The 22836-nt window shown below is 34.8% G+C and overlaps 1 protein-coding gene across 1 annotated transcript in view; it reads right to left on the reverse strand.

The window, feature by feature from the left end:
• Positions 1–2651: 2651 nt before the first annotated feature.
• ARHGAP28 (Rho GTPase activating protein 28) overlaps positions 2652–22836 on the reverse strand; it is a gene marked incomplete at its 3' end in the record, with an annotated part of 176167 nt that continues 155982 nt past the window's right edge. The window contains exons 12-18 of the mRNA XM_084252806.1: positions 18357–18439; positions 14858–15055; positions 14402–14515; positions 10237–10293; positions 8456–8580; positions 4705–4769; positions 2652–2746 (exon numbers count right to left, since the gene is read on the reverse strand). Coding sequence (XP_084108932.1) covers positions 2652–2746; positions 4705–4769; positions 8456–8580; positions 10237–10293; positions 14402–14515; positions 14858–15055; positions 18357–18439 — 737 coding nt within the window. The remainder of the gene's footprint in view (positions 2747–4704; positions 4770–8455; positions 8581–10236; positions 10294–14401; positions 14516–14857; positions 15056–18356; positions 18440–22836) is intronic.

The following is a 22836-nucleotide window of genomic DNA, read 5'->3' on the forward strand; positions in this document are numbered from 1 at the left end:
GGATCCTCTTTTGCAGAATGGAGGAAATGAGTCTGCTTTAAGGTTATTTTCTGAATAAGTGTTCCTAAAACATTAACTTTCTCTAATACTTTCCTGGATAGTATTTTCCTAACTGTATACAGAGCACTTAGGGTGAGCTGGGAGGGGAAAGCCATTAAAAATAGAATTAGAAGTCCAGTATCTGACTCTGCTTTTGCTTGCAAATATACTAACCACCTTTACACATTACTGTAACTATTTTAAAACAACTCCTGGTAAGACAAAGATGTTTTTCAATACTTAGGTGGCAGGAATTGTTGAATTTCAATTGTATGATTTTTTTTTATTCCTTAAGAATAAGCTCATTTAAAGGACCTCTTCATACAAAAATTAGCCTGTGTCTACTGGATATTCTTCTCCAATCAGTTATCCCATGAATAAGAATAAAAGTTACATTGAGTTATATCAGCATGACATGGCATTTCATATTAGTTATTTGAAAGTTGTCACACATTTGAATACATTGACATCATTAAGGCTATTGATTCAGCTAAGGCTTTGACATCTAAAACCATACAAAAGTGGATAAGAAATTCAGAAATTCCTTTACCTGTCATCTATTAAGCATTTTCAAAATCTGAGAACAAGTGGAGTAAACCTTAAAACCTTTACAAATTATGTATATGATCTAGTGTGTTTTAAGTTAAAAAGAAATGAAATTCCCCCCTCCCCCCCAAATGGAATGAATAGACCTGTGAATTTTCTGTATAAATCAATAAAACTTACATATTCTAATGGTAGGAACGACAATGAGCAAAAGCTGTCACTGTTTCATATGTACATAGAAGTGAAAGGGGGCTAATTTGAAGAATTCTTTTCTATGTGTGTAGGCATAAATTACTGATATTTTATATCTTGGAATTTAGCAACACTGAAAGGAAGATGTTTAGTCCCACTGTTTGAATTGCAAAAAAACAATAAAAACATTTTTTGCAGATTTTTGAAATTGATTATGGAATCTCACGTATCATCAATAGGCCATACATTGAAAACTGATGAAAAGAACAAAAAAAACTATAGAACATGTTTATCTTCTAATGGGCTTTCAGGCAAAGGAAATAAAAATTCTCAAATTAAATGAATATTTGCATTTTCTATAAAATAGAACAAAATGGCCAGAAATGTAATTATCTTTGTTGGATATAAGTAATGTTTTTATGAACATCAATGCATAATGTACTATATAAAAGATTTCTTCAAAAAAAAAAAGACAAAAAGTTTTCTTGTGATTTATTTCGTCTACTGCTTGAATTGTAAGGGAGTCATTTGGGTGTTAAATCTCATTAAAACTGATATGAATTCATCAAAATCTCAATCTGTGGGTTCTACTCCAAAGTACAAGTGTGGGATAAATGAGATGTCTGTTCCCATTTGTATCTATCCTTAGAAGGACTATACCTGCAGTCTCAAGATGAAAGGCAGTGCTCTATAACCCTATGGCATATTTTAGTTTGCTTTCAATTAGAATCATGAAGAACTGCATGTTCTGGCCAATTGCAGGTCTGCAAAATGGCTCCACAGGATCTTGATAGGGAGCTGGCTTTTTGCTAACCGAACAGGCATCTGATTTTATAGCCTGAAGCTAATCCACAAAGCTTGGCTATATCTATGATTGATGAACAGCAGCAAAATCTGCTTTCACAACATATAAAATCTGGATATAGCAATATTTTCCAGCATTCTTGGATAAAGAGTACTTTTACAAAGCCAGTATTTTTAAATTGAGGTTGCAGAAGTAACTATGTACAGTTGTGAAATATAAAAAACGATATGTTTCATCAGGAAAGGAAATCTGTGCCTGGAACATGGAAAGCTATTCATAAGCACCATAATTATGATGAGAAAAAAGAGGTTCTGTGACTATTGACCACAAAGAAGGTTATGAAAGCCTAGGAACAAACTTTGTCAAACTAAATTTAGTTATGCTCATCAGAGAATAAGCTTTACAAATATCAAGTTCCAATAGTCCACAATAGAAAAATGTTCATTTGCCCCAGAATACTGATAGTCATGGTATAGTATGACACATACAGTACAGTGCTCATTAAACAAAAGTTCCTTTTCCTTCAGTTCAGGAGCAAATCAGAGCATAAATATTATAACTTTTTAGAAACTGATTCCCTTTGGAAAGTAAATCTGAATTATTCTTCAGAGAGAAATTATTGGTTTCTGGCATTTTTGTTCAAAAAAGTCAATATATATGTATAAGATAAGTAAGTAAAAAAGAGTCTTCCACTTCTTGTGTCTGGTAGCATTTGTTACATAAAGAAGTGTTTCTTTATCTCCAGGCTTGGATCAAGTTTATTTCTGCTATGAAGTCAAAATACTCAAAATTATTGTAGGTCTATTTTCTAGACTGGCCTTTCTTCTGGAAGGATCAAATCTTTCCTTCACTCTTATCAAGGTACTGTCATGAGAAAGCATCAGCTCAAATGGCCAACCAGCTCGGCTTCCACAGCTCATGTTGACAATGCCAGGAGTCCCCACTTGGGTGATAAACATCAAGAGGGTTAGGAGGGAACAAACACGTCAAAAGCAGTCTTCTTTTTCCCTACCAAATGGAGGCTCTTCTTGACATATAATGCATGACAGCTGTCATCATGGCAGGTATTTCAAAAATTTGGTTGGGGTTTAATCACCCATTCTGCTTGAGGATTTACATGATATACATCCAATATATATGCATCTGGGTCCAAGCAATGCTGCCCTAAAAGAATGAGAAAATCAGAGAACATTTTCAAGAGTGCATACTTCTGTGCACACGTGTATGTGTGTGTTTATAAGTTCAAGCATGGCCAACCAGTTCTCTCAGCCAAAATTAAGTAGAAACATTTTAAATTTCCTTAGGAAAGATGCCAGGCTTGCTTCCTCTCTCTCTCTCTCCCTCCCTCCCACTCTCCCTCCCTCTCTCCTTTCTTCATATTTTTCTGTGAAGGACTTCAAATACAGCCTATGTGAAATTGTAGGGGAAAAAAAAAAAAACCCAGACATTCCAACCACAAGAAAATTGCTCACTGTACTTACTACATCAATTAGAAAAAATATGACAAGAACTTGTTTTGGGTATAAACTGATCACTTACATAATAATACATGTTCTTGAATGGTTTTAATTGACCAGGATTAGAGAAAATTTAAATGGGTCATTTCATTTCTTTATCATGGGTGGGTGCAATGCCCATATGCAAGAGATCTAGAAATGATAACAAAAAGGTCATTCTATGGGGCAAAAATATATCAAAACCTCTATGTTTGGTGTGTTGGAAAAGTATATCAAAGTCTCATAACTACTTAGGTTTAATTGTTCAAATATGTATTGAGTCATTCTAGGGGGTAGGGCAATAGATACACATTAGATAGTCAAAACTACTTGCTCTCTTGGGTGCTTTCTAAGGTAGTAAAAGGCAACTAGGAAATAAATGAGTATAATATAAAACAAGTCCGCTTATGATAAGAACATTAAAGAACAAAAGAGAGGGTATGATCCAGGAAGATCTCATGAGAAGGTGATTTAGTACCAAAGACCTAAAAGAGATCAGGAAATGAGAGGGGTCCAACTGAAGGACAACAGCCCTAGCAATGCAAAGGCCACCAGGCAAAATATGCCAACTGACTGGATATACAAGGTTGGTATTTGTGGGCCAGTATGGATGTAAATTTGAGCAGCATCAACAAACAGGTATATTTAAAGTCATGAAGAGGATTGAGCTCACCAGGGAAGTTAGGTGTAGACAGATAGGAGTTATGAGGACTGAACAGTATAGCTCTCCAATGTAAAGACTTTGAAATGATGAGAAATAACAGGCAAAAAAGATTTAGAAGGAGCAGCCAGTGAAGTGGGGAGAAAGCCAGAAGCTTAGGTTGCCCTTGAAACCAGGTGAAGAAAGCATTTCTTAAAGAAGAGAATGATCAACTCAGGCAGTTATAAAGACAGAATGAATGATAGGATTTCACAACATAAGAGTCCTCTGGTGACCATGATAAGAGCAATTTTGGTCAAGTGTTGAGGGATAAGCTTGACCGGAGTGGTTTCAAGAGAGGACAAGAGGAAGAAATTGGAACCTAGACAATTGATTCAAGGAGTTTTTGCTGTAAAGTGGAACAGAGGAATGAGAGTAGACTTGAAGGGGATCAACAGAGAGTTCTGTACAGACAGAGAAATAACCAAAATTGTTTATGCAGATAGAAATTATGCAGTTGAGAGGAAAAAAGTGGATGATTCAGGAGGGAATGGGCAGTGACTGGAGCAAAGTCACGATTAGGCGGGGGGACAGGAAGGAGGCACTGATATTTCATCCATCAGGAAGATAAGGAGCAGAGGAAATTTTCCTTTGATTTCCTAGTTTATCCACCTCAGGAAAATAGGAAGAATGAACTTGGGCTGAGAGTGAAAACAGACAAGTTGAACAAAAAGGGTGTCCTGATTCTGAAAGTTCTTTCGATGTTCTCTTCTTTGTTTTTCATGAGTCTCCAGAGTTTCCAACTTTGAGTCATATTTAAAAGACCCCAAAGGCCACCCCATACCAATGAAAATATTCACACTTAAATTTTCAAAAATAAATATAAAATTTGTATCTAAGAAACTTATAAAATATACTTTTATAATGATAGCAACATATTTCTTTTAGAGTAATCAGAATTTAGGAGTAAAATAAAGAAAGCTTACCTATATTTCCTCCAATCTCATATAACCTTTGGTTCTGAATTTTAATGCATTCCAGTGAACCATGACTGAAAAAGGGAGAAAGTGATATAATTTTAAGCCTTCTTCATGATCTGAGGTAACTCTGTAGATTAAACAGCCATGGTCACAAAGCATTTTGCCTTAAGTGAAATATACCCCACAAATCATTACTGCAGTTATAATAAAAACTGAAGTTATAATAAAAACAATTTCTTCCCTGCTGGATGCAGTAAAGCATCCAAGGCTCAGAGAATATGGGGCTATTTCAAATCAAGGACTCTATAGTGCTCTATAGCAGCACAAAGTCCATTCTAAACACAACTGTGAGTTCCATTTTAGGTAGGAAAATGTTACTGACACATCAAGGCTGGCCAAGGACCAGCTGGCTGTTTAATATTGCCTCATCATTGGTCACATTACTTTCAGTTCAAAAGAAGTTGAGTTTCATTTCTGTATTTGCCAAATATGTAATGGGATTCTCTCCTCAGTCCATGTCACATTTCTAAGCTTGCCTACTGCTTTACAAACTGTCCAATGTTGATTTCATTGCTTGTCTCTGCCATGTAATAAAAACAAATCAGAGGAAATAATTGCTGAATTTACTTTCCCACCCCAAACTAGACTGCCCTAATAGACGGATTTAGAGAAAGACAATTACTGATCTTTACTGCACTTCAGTAACGACTTTGAGTTTGGTTACTTCAAAATCATTCAGTTCTCTATTGTGAGGAATAGGGCTGTGTATTCTTTTTGTTGTTTGTTTAATTAAACTTTCTATTGCAGGTTTTCAAGAAGTTGTAAAAATTTACACAGACAGATCCTCTGCAATGTTTATCTAGTTTCCACATAGTATCTTGCAAAACTTAGTGCAGTATCATAACCAGATGGATGACAATGATTCGGTCAAGAGAGAGACAGTTTCCATCACCATAAAACCCCATGTTCCCCTTATATAGTCACACTCACCACCCTCCTCTTTCCCCATGCCTACCCCCATTCTTTATCCATGGCTACCACTGCTCTATTCCACATTTCTATACATTTTTCATTTAAAAATTGTTATATAATTTGAAATACACAGGATGGAATTTTTTTTTTCAATCAGTGTAAATCCCTGGAGATTCATAAAAGTTTCTACATTTTTTTATTGCTATGTAGCATGCCATACTCTGGATTTTTTTTTTAGTTATTACTTATTGAAAAACATCTGGGTTTTCCAGTTATTAATTACTATAAAGAAAGCTGCTATAAGCATTTGTGTATAGTTTTTGTGTGAATACATCTTCATTTCTTTTGAATAAAGGTTTAGGAATGTGAATGTGGGGGTCACATGATAGTTACATGTTTAGTTTTATGAGACTCTCAAGTTAATTTAGAATGATGACACAGCACAATTTTAGTTTCACCTGCAATACATGAGTGACATTTTCTTGGCATCATTCCCAGCATTTGGTGTCATCACTATTTTTTTATTTTGGCTATTTTTATAGGTGTTTAATAATATTTCATTGTGGCTTTTCAAACATCTCTTCAATGGCTAAAGATAGTACCTGTCATGTGCATATTTGTCATCTACATATCTTCCATGAAATGTCTTTTATGTATTTTGCTCATTTCCATATTGGATTGTTTATTGCAGAGTTGTGGTGTTTTTAATATATTTTAGATATTACTTCTTTTTTTAATCTGTGGTTTATAATTATTTTACCTTATGTTTTTCATAGGTTCTATCAGTGTCTAAGTTTTAAAATTTGTTATTTAATTATTTTTAAATTTTTATCTCTTCTAGGTCAGGATTTTGATGTCAAAGTTCAGAACTCTTCATTAGTCCCATGTCATAAAGATTTTTTTCCTGTGTTATTCTTTTAAAGTTTCATCATTTTACATTTTACAGTTAAATCTGTGATACTTTTGAGGGTTATTTTTATATAAAATGTGAGGTTGAGATTAAGTTTTTTGTTTTTATTTTTGCCTATGGATATACAGTAGAACCATTTGATAAAAACGCTATCCTTTCTTTATGGAATTACTTTTGTACTTTTGCTAAAATCAATTATTAAAATAGTCAAATTCATAGAGACAGAATGTAGGACAGCAGTTACACCAGTGACTGTGGACAGGCAGAAAGGGAGTTAATGTTTAATGAGTAGAGTCTCAGTATGGGAAAATTGCTCTGGAGATGGATGGCAATGATGATTGCAGAACAACGTGAATGTACATAATGCCACTGAATTGTACACTTCAGATGGTTACAATGGTAAATTGTATGCTACATGTGCTTAATAATATTTTTTTAAAAAATCAGTTGGGCATAACTGTGAATATATTTTTGGATTCTCTATTCTGTTCTATTAACCTAATTTTCGACCCCTCTACCACCAATCATACTTCCTTGATTCCTACAGCAAGTTGGACTCAATCTCTAGTAAAGTGATCCCTCCTAGTTTATATCTTCTTGAAGAGTGTTTTAGCTCTTCTAGGACCTGTGCTTTCCATACAATTTTTGGAATAAGCTTGTGCACATTTACAAAATAACTTACTGGGATTTTGACAGAAATTACATTAAACCCATAGATCAATTTGGGAAGAAATTAATCAACATCTTTACTGTGCTGTATTTTCCAATCCACAAAAATGGTATGGTATATATCTACTTTTACTTAGGCCTTCACTTATTTCTTTCATCAGTATTTTGCAATTTTTAGCATATAAATCCTGTAAATATTTACTGAAGTATTTCTACATGTTCCAATCTGACTGATTTTTGTGTAATCTTGCATTCTGTGACAGTGATGAGTTTACTGATATAACTACAAAACTATAGTATAATGTGACAGTCAGGATATTGACACTGATATGATTCACCCATCTTATTCACATATACCATTTTACTTGTATTCATTTACCTTTTACAACCACATCCACCTCCCTATGGAAGCAACCCTTTCCCAACCTCTGGCAACCACTAATCTATCTTCCACTTCTAAAATTTTGTCATTTTAATATGTTATATAAATGGAATCTTGTAAAATGCAATCTTTGAAATATGTTTTTTCTGCTAAACATGGCTACTCCTTTTTCATATTACTGGCAAGCTCCTATTTAAGGATATCCATCGAGATTTACTAGAGACCACCAAATTGTACCTGCTTGCTGATGGATAGACTCAACTAGTGCTTCTTTCATCTTTTAAAAACCTCACAGCAAATGTTTATCCTCAAGGGAGCATGCCTAGATAAAAATTATTATGATTTATGCTCTTTAAGGTGATTTATGACAGATAAACAAAGAGATTTTGTAAATGTCATTCTCATTGCAAGATTTATTAGTAGCCTGTTTTAAGAAAGAGCTAAAATGTCCATTTAACTTACATTAACTCTGTCTGAAAAAGGCATGTTAATGTTTAATGGAGCATGGAATAATAGTATTCCTGGAATCTATCAAGACATTTGCAAAACTACCTTGCTGTATTTTTTATTCTAATAAAAAGTAAAACTCAAGTAAATTAAGCCACCAAGGCAGGAAACAACTATTAAGAACGCATGTATGGAAATTTCTTAAAAATACACTTGTGTTACTGATTGTTCTATAGTTTATTAAATTATTTTGCCTTTTCATCTACTGGTGAAGGTTCTGATTTTTCAAAAAGGCCAAACTGCAAATGCCTGGAAAGTTATTCATTTGATAAAAGTTCATCTTCCTTGTATAAAAACCTAGACACAAATTTACTCACCTGTTTTCATATTGAAATTTTGCTAGTATGTCCTTGGCTTTCGTTTGACTATTGAGTTGAATGGCCATGGACACCTTGGAGAGAAGTGGAGCATGGACCCGTATGACTCCTTCGGGCACGTCAGACTGGCAATGAGGAAAAATTCAGTACATTGTATCAAACTCGTCATGATTACACATAAGACAGATGGAAATGAGTGGCACTCTGAATAGAAAAATATGTAAACATGACCAGATTTTAACCAAAATAAAGCACTGCCTCTTCTTAAGGGAGTTTCACTAGTGACTCAACCCACCCCGGGACTTCACTATCACCACAAGCTAAGGTCCTGCTATATAGTAATGTCTTAATACCATGACACAGACAAAAAAAAAAACCGAACATTTCTATCAGCACATTTCCTTGAACAATATCTTAAAGAAGCCTACTTTAAGCTTTCTGTATTTCATTGTTGAAAAGGTCAACCTTCTCTAAAGGATCAAGTAGGAAATATGACTTTTTAAATATCCTTTTCTTCAGTCAGCAACAATGACAGGCCAGGCCCAAATTAATTCTATAAGGGCACTTGAAATTTGAGCCTTTCAGAGTATGCTCATGACCCTGTGAAGAGCAGAGTGGCTCTGCTTTCATATGATGTCCTGATTGATCTGGGTACTCAGGAGCACTTACCTAAATAAAATATTCAAAGGATACTGTGTAAATTACATAAATTTCTGTTTTGTCAAGATCAACTGGAAGATTCATTTTATTTATTTATTTATTTATTTGTTTAAAGATTTATTTATTTGTTTGTTTATTTATTTATTTATACAAGCACTGGGTACAGTCAGAAGCGTGGGAGGGTGAGAGAATTCACCAGAGCCAGAGGAGGGAACAGGATGAAATACACTGCTGAGGGGAGCAGCGGGTGAGGCAAAAGAGGTCTGTTGTGCCATGCCGGTCCCTCACCAGCGGCCAGGGATAAAACTGGTGCTGCAGAGGCTGCAGGCAGCTGTGCAGCTCAGCGCTCTACCACTGCACCACCACCAGGGGAGTCCCCTAAATAAACATTTTAATCTCAGATTTCCAGCATTCAAAACTGTGAGAAAATAAATTTCTACTGTTTTAAATCACCCAGTTTATGGTATTTTGTTAAGGCAACACTAAGAAACTAAAGCAAAATTAAAAAAAAAATAGGGACAATTTTTAAAGTACTTTTCTGATAATACTACAAAGAACCTGGGGAATGTTTCAGGGAATGGATATGAAGTATGTAAACTTGGGAGGGAGCAGAGTACCCCTGGTTTATGTCAGAGGGAGGGAGGGAGGGAGGAGCACTTGGGACTGTGGTGATAGTGCACAGGTGAATTGGTGGAGGAAATTCTATGAGGACTACACCTGAGCAGGTGTGGGGGGAAGCAAATTTTGTTTAAAAATGAACAATGATGTAAAATATAAAAATAAATTTAAAAAAGACTGTACTCCTAAAACACTCAGTCATCTCATGTCCCTCTACTTCCAGCTCCTCAGAGGCCTCTATAAAATTAATTCCACACTTCTGAAACTGTATGATCACAATAATCACTTCCTGTAATTTTCTATAGTATTCACACTGTTACAAAATGCCTAAACAGACAATGGAGTCATCAGTTAGTTGATTACCTGTAATATTCCATTACGTGTATCAACTTTGAAGGATATGTCATGGCCAAAACTATATGTGACTGTGGGGTATATATAGTTAGAAAATACTTATGTAGGTAGTTAGTATTAGGGAAGAAAGAAATTACTTGTTTTCTTACCATTCTTCTTGAAGAGGGTGATTTTTGTAGTACCTTTGAAGTCTTGGGGCTTGTAACCTAAATAAAACACATTTAGCTTTCAGAATTAATGTTGGAAAAAGTAAATGCTGCTGTTGGAGGTATATACTGGTACAATCTTTATGGAAGACTTTTGGCAATATTTACCAAATTGTAAGATGTTTATGTTCTTTGACCCAACAATTCCATGTCTACAAATTTATCCTTCACATATACTCATTTGTGAGAAATGACATATGATTTTATATCTTGAGCAACAGGAGTTATCCCAAGAATGTAGGGTTAGTTCAACATTTAAAAACCAATCAGTGTAATATACCATATCAAATGGCATCCCAATGATCATCTCAACAGATAGAGAAAAAAGCATTGGGCAAAATTCCCCGTACTTTCATGACAAAAATACCCAACAATCTAAGACTACGAGGAATTTTCTTAAACTGATAAGTGGGATTTATGAAAAACTCAGCTATAACTATAATGGTAAAAGATTGAAAGCACCTCCCTTAAGATCAGGAACAACACAGCAATCTCTGCCCTTTCCTTATTATTTATTATTCTATTAAAAGTTCTAGTCAGGACAATTAAATGAACAACAACAACAACAACAAAATAAAAGGCATTCAGATTGGAAAGGAAGAGGGAAAATTCTTAGTCATAGATAACATGACTTTCTACATAGAAAATCCAAAGTTATCTATACATATAAAACTAAACTTTTAAAATAAGTAAGTCTAGGGCCTCCCTGGTGGCGCAGCGGTTGAGCCTGGGTTGCGAAGCTGCCCTCAGCCTCTGCAGCGCCAGTTCGATCCCTGGCTGCTCCCCGGCCACCAGAGGAGGGTCCCACATGGTGCGCAGACCTCTCCTGCCGCTCGCTGCTCCCCTCAGCAGTGTTCTTCGGTCCTTCTGCCTGCTCTGCTCCCCGCTCTGGCTCTGGTGAATTCTCTCACCCTCCCACGCTTCTGACTGTACCCAGTGCTTGTATAAATAAATAAATAAATCTTTAAAAAAAAAAAAGAAAAAGAAATATCTTTTAAAAAAAAATAAAATAAGTAAGTCTAGCAAAATTACAGGATACAAGGTTAATATATAAAACCCAGTTGTATTTCCACATACTAACAACCATCTAAAATTAACTTAAGAAAATTCCATTTAAAATAGTATCAAAAAGTACAAAAAAAAATACTTAGGAATAAATGCAATCAAGGAATTGTAAGATTTGTACACTGAAAACTATAAAACATTGAATTAAATTATATAAAAACTAAATAAATGTTAAGATAACCCATTTTCATGAACTGGAAAACCTAATATTGTTAGGATGACAATACTTTCTAAAACACCTACATATTCAATGCCATCCCATTCAAGATTCCTACTACCCTTTCTTTCTTTCTGTTTTTTGTTTTTTGGTTTTTTTTTTAGCAGAAATGGGAACAGTTGATCCTAAAATTTATGTAGAAATTCAGTAATTCCAAATAAGCAATGTTTTGGGGGAAAATTTAAAGGGCTCACATTTTTCAGTTTTAAAACTTACAACAAATATACAGTTATCTGCCGTTATGGCAAAAGGATAGCTATACATATCAGTGGAACAAAATTAAGAGTCTAGAATAAAAATTATATATCTATGGCCTATACTTTTTTTTATAAGAGTGCCAAGTTTTTCATAGCTCTTACTTGCCATTGTGGAAAGAGTAGATTTTTCAGTAAACGGTATAAGGAAAATCACATACAAAAGAATGAACTTGCACAAGAAAAAGACATAAGGTTAAGTCTTCATGATCTTGGAATTGACAAAAAATTCTTAGATATGACAACAAAGGCATGATCGGCACAAGAAATAGTAGATTAATTATACTTCATCATAATTAAAAATCTTTGTGCATCAAAGGAAACAATCAAGAAATTGAAAAGACAATCTACAGGATGGAAGATTATTTATAAATCATACAGCTGATAAAGGACTTGTATCTAGAATATATGAAGAACTCTTACAACTTGATAAAAAGACAAATAACCCAATCAAAAATTGTCAGAAGATCTGGATAGACATTTCTTCAAAGAAGATATATAACTAGCCAATAAGCATAGTAAGGTTCTTCACATCATTTGTCATCAGGGAAATGCAAATCAAAATCACTTCATACTCATTAGGATAACTAGACTAAAAAATCTGGTAATTACAAATATTGAGAATATGGAGAAATTTGACTCCTCATATACTACTAGTAGAAATACAAAACGTATATACACAGCTATAAGAAAGGATAAAATGCAGCCATGTCCAACAAAATGGAGGGGATTTGAAAAAGTTATGACATAGCATATACCCAAAAGAACTGAAAACATATATATACAGACATACATATACATACATGTATATATGTTTATACACACATATATACAAATTTGTACATGAAAGTTTATAGCAGCATTATTCACAGTAGCCAAAAAGTGTAAAAAAACACAAATCTCAGTCAAAGGCTAAGTGAATTAACAGTATGTGGTATAACATAAAATACTATGTTATTTGGCTATAACAAATAATCATTTATACTACAACTTGGAAAAAACATGAAATATAATGCTAAGTGAAATAAGCCAATCACAAAAGATCACATATTTATCATATTATTTCATTTATCAAAAGTCCAGAATAGGGAACTCTCAGAAACAAAGTAGATTAATTGTTGCTTAGGGCTAGTGGGGAGAAATCAGGAAAGTAGTGTTACTGGAGGGATAACAACAAAGGGTATTGGTTTTTATTTCTTTTGAAGTGATGGAAATGTTCTAGAATTAATTGTTGATGGTTACAAATATATATGAATACATGAAAAATGACAACTGTATACTTCAATGGATAAATTGTAGAACATGAGGATTATACAGTCAAGTTGTTTTTAAAAAGATGGAGGCAAAAACGAAAAAGAAATGAAGTGCTGACATACTAGAACATGGATGAACCATGAAAACAGTATGCTAAGCAAAAGAGGGCAGACACAAAAGGCCACATATTGTATGATTCCATTTATACGAAATGCCCAAAAAAGGTAAATTCATAGAAACAAAAAGTATATTTGTGTTTTTCAGGGTCTGTGGAATGCAGAGTGCTTGACTGGTGTGCATTTTATTTTTAGGATAGTAAAATTATTCTGGAATTATATAGTGGTGATGGTTGCACATTATAAATATACTAAAACTATGTAAATATACTAAAACTATGTAAATGTACTAAAATAATGAAAAAGTTTGAAATAGTTAAAATTGTGAAATTTATATTATATGTATTTTTCTCTAAACAAATTAAAAATGTTTTCCGTCAATAAATGTCCTGATTCTACTTGATGCTTTTTGTGTCTATAATAAGAAAATACTGCCATTTATCATGACTGCAATAAGACAATGAGCAACCCCCACTTTACTGCTTTGGCATTTACCATTTCTTTTCCAGAATGAATTTTCCATTCCTTTCTGCATTTAAAATGCTATCCAGTCTTCAAGTTGTAACTCAAATGCCAATGTTGGAGCATATTTTTTTCTCCTCTGCATGATACTGACACATCGCCTGCAAAGGGCTCTGAAACTTAATGTATATTCATGGCCCTTGTATGCATTTCCCTCCCACATTTGGTTAAGTTTCTTTAAGGGCAAAATGAATTTCATTATCTTCAAAGTCTGCTTAGGTCAAATGCTTTGACCCATACTCATGATTATCCTCAAATTAAGTTAAAGCAATAAAGACAATTGTTCTAAAACCTGTTTCTGTTACACACCTCCATTGAAAACAACTGGGCAAAAATGCTTCAGAATGCAGCAAATTTACACATAACCACTTGAGATAATTAGATACTATTTTATTATCCAACTACTAAAGAAATATTTTCTCTTAGTATACTAGATACTGGATTGCCCCTAAATCCAGTTCACAGATGCTCAAGTGTTGACTTTGGGTTTTTGTAAGAACCATTTTAACCTTACGACCATTTATAAGAACACAGTTTCCACAAGGTTAGGTCACAAGACTGCCCACTTACTTTGAGAAGAGAATATGTTTGGTTCCAAATTACAAGCTCCTTTGTACCTGACTTTGAAAAATAAAAACCTGGGTAGTTACAAAATTTATACCCTCCTTTATTGTTATTACCTCTCTTTCTAAGGTCTTCCTCCTTAGTAGCTTTTTGACACTTGGAAGCTGCTTCTTTAGCATCATTGTGGCCTCATTCATTCTTCTGACTTGAGTAATTAAGAAAGATGGAACCTGGAGAAGAAAAATAGCTTTACTAGAAGGAGAACACTAGAACAAAAGCACTCTAGGAGATTCTGTCCTCAGTCATGGTTTACTCCTTCTAGCTATTTAATGTCCGGGAACTAGGAACCATGGTATTTGTACTTGTAAAGATTAACAAAACAGCAACAATCCCGAGGGCTCTTCTTTAAAAGGAAAATAAAAGCTTATAATCTGCCTGGGAATAACCTGGGAATATCTCCTTCTTCCCTTTGACTTAAGGGTCCTACTTGTTCACAAAGACTTATAAGACATATGTTCCCTGGTTTGGTAGACTTCTAAGAAGAACACTGCAGTCATCACATTGTCACTCACCTTCCACAAAATCTTCTGGTACTTCAGCATTAATCGAATAATGTGGGCTGCGGTGTTTGCTAACAGTAATTCTTCATAATCAGAATGTTTGCTTCTACTGAAGAAAAGGTTTGGTGCCATTACAGTAGAAATGTTCCATATACTCATTCGGTTTTTTGACTCATTGGCAATCACTTTATTGAAGAATGTCATGAGGGCCTAACAAGAAACAGCATTGTTACAGTATTGTAAAACCTCAGAAGGTACCACTAAATTGCTCTCTCTCATACATTTCCATACCCTTTCAATGTGCCAGTAGTGTGGAATGCTTAAATATTTCCTGTTTAGTTGCTTAAAAGGGGTGAGGAAAGTGAATAGTTAATCCAATTCTACGCATCATAAAAGTAGCTACATTTTACTAACAGTTTGCATTTTGTTTTTTAAAAATCTTTTGTAAATTGACAAATACTAAAATTAAATAGTGAACTAGAAGGAGAAAATGTTGCAGCTCAAATAAACATAAAATGCAATTCTGTTGTGAAGGAAGTAATATAATTCTAAAAAACAACCTTAATTTAAAGCATTAGTGTTGAAAACTACTTACTCTTTCTTTAGGAAAGGAAAACCCTTTTAAAAAATGAGTATCTCATTCCTCAGCCCAAATGTAAACTCAACTGAAAACTTTAAAATGTTTTCTTTTTGAGTGTCATTTTTCTATTGTTTTTCAATTTTGGTATCTTTAGTAGAAATGCTTACATACAGCTGTTCTCAGCATTACAAATAAAATAAAAAAATGATCTGAGAAAGATTAGTGAAAGTTTAGCTGAGCCGCCAAAGTACAGAAGCTTATTAGAAACTTTTTAAATTTCACTAGAGGGTTGAAATCCTAAAAGGAGAGTCTCTTTGGTTTCTAATTTTGAATTCTATAATAGTATTTATAATGATGTAAAAAATAAAAAAATAAAAATACTGTACTATTAATTCAAAAGGATACCTGCACCCCTGTGTTTATTGTAGCACTATTTAAAAAAGGTAAATATGGAAACAACCCACATGCCCCAAAATAGATGACTGGATCAAGAAGATGTGGTACATATACAGTGGACTACTACTCAGCAATCAAAAAAAATAAACTCATGACATTTGTAGCAACATGGATGGAGCTGGAAGAGAGTATGTGCAGTGAAATAAACCAGAAGGAAGAAGAAAAATAACAGATGATTTTACTTATTACAGGAGGAACAGATGAGAACCAAATAAGGAATCAGGAAAATAATAATAATAAATAAATAAAGCAAAATTAACAGACATTCTGTAGGGGAAGGGGTGGGATCAAAACAGGGGTGGGAAGAGCACAAAGGACTATGGTGATGGAGCACTGTTGAATTGGTGGTGGGGATTTTATAGGAAGTACACCTGAGAGGAAAAAGCATACACTGTACAAAAATGAACACTGATATAAAATATATATATAATAAATTTTTAAAAATAAATATTACATTAAATATGAAAAAATATAGTATTTGTAATGAGAAATTGAGCAGCACATAATTGTAATAGCTAACCTTTATTTGAAGGCCCATTGCGAGCCAGGCATTCTTCTTAGTACTTAATAGATACAATCCATGCATTTTATCATCATTCCAAACCTCGCAATGTAGGTATTTCACAAACATTGTTTTACAGCTGAGTAAACTAAGGTGGTAAAGGATAAGTAATTTTGCTTAGTGTCAGTTAACTAAGTGGCAAGAGTTCAGAACTCTTGATTTCTACACTGTTCTAGCTTCAATATTAGTTTCAAACACAACTTACAATGAAAAAATAAAAGTGTGTGTGTATGTGAACTCTTCATCATGGCTGTTTTTTTAGAATTTCCTATTAGAAGTGTATTGATAATAATAATTTCTGTTAGAAATTATATGACAATTGCTGCATCTTAGTTATATGAAAGAGTAGATGACATTTTGACCCAGATTTCTGGTATCACGTGCATTGTTTTTGTTGTTGTTGTTTTAAATCCCTTGGTCTTTTTTTTTTTTTAAGATTTATTTATTTATGCACACAAGACCTGGGGTACAGGCCAGGAGTGTGTGTGGGGGAGAGGATTCACCGGAGACAGAGTGGGGAACAGAACAGACAGATTGACTGAAGTACACTGCTGAGGACAGCAGCCGGCAAGTCAGGAGAGGTTTGTTGCATCATGTGGGTTGCTCCCTGGCTGGCTGGGGATCGAACTCATGCTGCAGAGGCTGCAGACAGCTTCATAGGTTGTATCTTAATCCCTTGCGCCAACAAGGAGGCCCACATGCATTGTTTTTTTTGGGGAAAAAAAAATAGCATTGTTCAGACGAAGCCAAAAAGCAAGCAAATATGTTCCCAGTTTTTGAAAAAAAGACCAAATTGCATTAGACACAAATATTCTTATGTCATAGCAAAATCCTACCTACATAGATGTTTTCACTATGTAGAAGGAAAAGTCCTCACCAAACTGACAGGTCTTATAAGAAGTGGCACTAAGAATTATCTGTTTTCAGCATTATGTTTACTAACCTCAAAATTATAGGATCTTTTCAATTTTTTTTTGTTTGTTTAGAGAAAGAAACAGTTTATTGAGGAGTAATGGAACAGACATAAAGTGGGATTCCCAGGCCAGTGGAACCAGGCCAGGGAGGGGCAAGGAAGCCCTTCTCTTCAATTCATTTTTAACTCAAATTCAGTTCAAAGATTCAACACCTGCTTATATTCTAACAAATTTCCTATTGTGTACAGAATCATGACCAAAATAGCAAAAGAAACTTTGACTTTTATTAATATAGAGAATATAAATGAATTTGAAGTAAAGGGAGAGAAGATTATTAGAATGTAGAACTATGGGATATGATTCTATCAACTGTTCTATTATATGTTAATTTGGGAAGTCAATTTGCTGATCTTAATTTTTCTAATCCATAAAATGACAAGAAATTACCAGGTGATCTCTAAAATTCTGAGATTCTAGAATTCTTTAAATTGAATTATCTTCATAAATAATAAGTCATGAACATTTCAGAAATTCCATTTAAATATGTGATTTCAAATTTCCTCCCCAATTTCCTTCCTGCACATACACCAGATCTTTTGCCACTACCCTGAAGTGAACAGCTGTGAACCAACAATTCTAGAGCTTCATACTTTACAATTTATATAATGGTCTCATTTACTTCTCACATTGTTCCAGTTCATTATTTTTATCTTCTCCTCCTACTGCTAATCCTAGCCCATGTGCCTAGCATATGGTAGGCACTCAATATCTCTTACTAGACTGAATAAATGAAACTGCAATGTTCAAGGTAGATACTATGATTTATATTTTTCCCTGTCTTCCTCAGGAGAACAGTAGTGGGAATGTGGAAAAGCAATAGGTTTGCAACATGTTTGGCTGGCTTAGTAAATTGTCGACTCAGTTTTCATTTGTCCATCTGAATTATTTCCTCTGACAAATAAGAACTGACGAGAGACCATGAGGTTGATAACAACATACCTGGGCTGTGTCCCTGTTGGCATCAGGCAGTGCCATGACCATGAGGTGTAAGGCTTGAAATTGTACTTTGATGTGAGGTCCTCCTAATAAGAAAACAGAGAAATAACCACATATTTTGAACAACAATAATACATTCTGACAGTACTTCTTGGCAATATGTGGTAGCACAGGAGGGCTCCTGACAGCTCTCTAAGGTCACAACTCAGGTTTCAAGCCTAACAAGGTAAATCTGTTTGAATGGACAGGAGCCTCATTCTATCAGGTCCTCTTTCATATCCCAGGATGCCATTATAGAGGCCAGTGGCCAATAAGAACCTCAAAATATTTCTGGATTCATATTACATTTCTCTGTCAAAATACATTCGCAGACCTTGATTTAGTTTTATGCTATAAACAAAAGACTTGAAGCTCAAAAGATAATATATCTTGAATGCCTTGGTGGAAGATGACATTGGAGGAAGTTGCCTGCTTTGCTTTATGGGGAATGGCCTGAGAAGTCTAGACAGGCACTGAACTTAGAGAAGTCCATGATGTGGAGTGAGATTGGAATACTTCATAATGACCAGGGACCAAGCATAATGACTGCTGACCAAGCATGACAGAAGAGACATGGAGAAAATTCAATACTGGGCAGAACAAAAAAATGAGTAAGAAAAGAGGGTGCCTATGGATTAGAAACCTAGGTTCATACCTGTACCCAGAGGAAAGCCAAAGCTAATTGCTATGGATCTGGCCATGGGAGCTAGAGGCAAAAGTGCTGTGGTGAGCCAAGCATTGAATAAAGGAAAGCTTAGAAATATGTGACCCTCTCTATTTTCTTCAGGAAGCAGGCAGCTATGGGAACTAAAGGGAAGCCATTTTGGAATGCATGAGGGTTGTGCCCAGGACCTAGCCCACAGACTCTGGAGGTGTGGGTCTGAGGCCCAGAAAAAAGGGCTAGCAGTGATGACATAGGCATGAGCAAAGTTCACACTGAAAACCTGCATTATTGATGGCCCCTCCAGGACCTTTCCCTACTCACTGAAGACCCATATAGAGATTAGTTTTACTGATATCCAGTCCTATGTACTGGGAAAGTAGAAGCTGTACACACTTAATATTCAGAAAGTAAACACTGGGGAGACCAAAAAAAAAAAAAAAAAACCAAATCACAACAAATGGCAAACTGAGTCCTCAGGGGAAGGAGTACTACATCACCAGAGAAAACAAATCTCCAGAACCCAAACATAAGACATGAAAAAATTTTTTGCTCTAATAGATACAGAATTCAAAATTACCATGATAAAGAAATTTGAAATGGAAGGAAACAGAAAATATGATCAAAGTGGTACAATATAATGCAGAAAAATAAATGAATGATATGAGAAATAAAATTAATGAACAGAAGATCAAAATTAAAACATTAAATAAGAACAGAGATGATGGATATATAAAGATCAACAGAGGATATAAAAAAACCTGGAAAAAGCTATGGAAGGAGACTAGATCAAATGGAAGATTGAATCATTGACCTTGAAGATGAAATGCACAAAGAATTCAGGTGGAAGCAGAGAGAGAGATACCAAAAAAAGATAATAAATATTTTGAGAACTATCCAACTTCATGAAGTATAAGAATATTATTCTTATACAGAAGGGGACAGAGAACTTAAAGAAATAAGAAAGGAGAACTTCCCAAACTTGGAGTAAGAGCTAAGTACACAAGTCCATAAAACTAAAAGAACACCAAGTAAATAAAGAGAAACTTCTAAGAATTCAAGACAAAGAAAAAATAGTGAAAGTGGAGAAGTAGATTATCTATAAAAGAATCCCAATAATTTTATCTGTAAAATTGGAGTAGCCCATCACTTCAATGGGCTTCTGTGAAGAGTAAATGAGTCACTATATGTAGAGTGCTTACATCAGTACATATACACAATTACCTTTATATGTGCTTACTCTTATTATGATGATTAATCACATTTATTCTATATCTTATGGACATTTGGGGAAGGTGATTATAGTTGGGTCTTTGGAGTTCCGAGTATTTTATTCTTTGACAATGACAGAAGATGGCGCCAGAGGGTTGGCATGTATACTTGAAGCCTCAGTATAGGCTCTTTGCAGTGTAAGGAAAGAATTTTAGGGATTCCATCCATAATAGGATAATCCACAACCAGCTGTGCTGAAAATGTATAGTATACCAGAGTATCCAGGCTTTGTTTTGTCTCCCTGTATCCTCCTCAAAATGGCCTCTTAGTGGGGAGTTTCTGGAGGGAAGCATTATGTTCTAGAATCCCTGGGGAATTCTCAAGTTGAAGGAAAGTCCATCTATTTATAGTCACTGGATGAAATGCAGTCAGCTGTCTGTACAGTAGCGGAAACACTCTTGTGACAAGTTACTAGGTTACAGGAGGTGGTATGAAACCAAGTTAGCAGGAGATGACTAATGTATATAACCATGCAATGAAGGAACAGTTGTGAGGAATATTTATAGGATCATCTCATATTGTTACAACACAATACCCAGGTGGATTTTTATGAATTTATGTCAAAGTTGTAAACAGAAATGACAGAGTCCTATATGTTTTTGAAAATAGCTACGACACATTGATGTGAGTTACCTGAATAATAGGAACTAGCAGGAACATATCTCATTACAGAGTATTTAGGGAAGCATTATGATAGGCAATATTTTAATACATAAACTGAAAGACTATAGTCTTTCAATGCAATCCAAAAAAAATCTGGAGGGAGGATTGTAGATGCAGATGCAGGTTCTATATTTCCATCAATTTCAGAGAAATTGTTCATTTCCTTTAAGATTAAAACTTGAAATCTGCAAATAACCCATTTTCATTTTACTTAGGAAACTTGGCTCTACACTGTTTTATGGTTAGTAGTTTTGTAGTTAATTCATTTCACATCCTAATTAAGTCTTTTTTTTTTTTCCACTGAGGTCACTATTTTTCCAGAAAGTTATTAAACTTTTCATGAAAACACTTAAGTTTTGGGGGCCTCCCTGGTGGCATAGCGTTTAGGTCTTAGTGCTATTACCACTACAGCCTGAGTTCAATCCCCAGTCAAGGAGGTAATCCACATATGGTACAGCGACCTCTCCTATTTTGCCTGCTGCTTCCCTTAGCAGTGTATTTCAGTAAATCCATCATGTAAAGAAAGTGAACTCCTCTGTGGATCTTTTCAGGATATTTTCCAGATTCTCTCCCTTCTATGAAGTGTATTGGCTGTAGCCAGATAGGGAAGGATGGTTTAAGAAAAGCTAATTTAATGGTATACTTTTCTTAAATATGATTCTCTGAACAGGTCTGGCATCAGAGGTTTAATTTCTTCTTGCATAATTTCATAATATCAAAAAACCCCAATCAAAAAAATTCTGTCACACCAGAGGAGTTTGAAGAATTGTTTAATACATAAACCACAATCAAGGCAAAGTTAATGCCTCTGCAGTCCATTTTCCAAGAAAACGCACTGTATAGAAAATTTGTGTTTCTCAGACTTATAGTAAAGTGAGGGAGTTCTGCTTCTGGTATGGCTGCTATGTGATGTACCCTCCTGAAAATAACTACAAACTCTAGAAAGAATACCAAAAACAACTACTTGAGCAATGGGAAGTGAATAAAAGCAGGCAGATTTAGGAGAAGATTGAATACTGGGAATTTGAGAATGGTAAAGTCTTGTTTTTCTGACTTTGAGTCTGAGAATAGGCAAAAGACGTGGTTAAAATTCTCAAAGAGAACCCTAGTCTTTCTACTGTGACCAACTACAGGACAGGACTCAGGACCACCACAACTATTAGAAAGTTAGGAGGGGAATCCAGAAAGGAGAGGTCAGAGATGAAAGACCTGATTCTGTGGTAAAGTACACCCAAATCCTGGCCGATGAATCAGGCTTGTATGGAGAAGCACAGGTAATGATTAACTAATTGGACTGAGAGTGAATTGAACCACTGTCTAAAAGACCATTGGCAATTTGACTTCAGGTAAGCAATTATCGCTAAAAAATAGACAAGCAAAAAAAAAAAAAAAAAGGAAAACACTTTGGAAAGTACTACAGAATACAACCTCCGAACTATAATATTCACTATGTTCAAGAGAGTTAAACTTACTCGACATATGAGTGACCCATTCTCAAGGAACAACTGATAGAGACTTGCCCTGAGATAACCCAAGTGTTGAACCAGAGACAAGAATTTTTGAAGCAGCTGTCATAATGACAGTCATATGTAACTTAACAACATTTTGGTCAATGATGAAGCAAGCACAGATGGTGGTCCCAATGGGCTCTACCATGTGGCCCAGGTGTGTATCATCTAGGTTTGTGTGACTAGATTCTATCATATATACATAATAAAAAAAATTATCTAATGATGCATTTCTTAGAATGTATCCCCATTGTTAAGCAACACACGACTGTGATCGGTGATGTGAAGGAAAATATACATATAGTGAATGAAAAGACAAATTATCAGCCAATAAATAGAA

This window comes from Talpa europaea (genome assembly GCF_964194135.1).
Source record: "Talpa europaea genome assembly, chromosome: 13".
NCBI classification, from domain to species: Eukaryota; Metazoa; Chordata; class Mammalia; order Eulipotyphla; family Talpidae; genus Talpa; species Talpa europaea.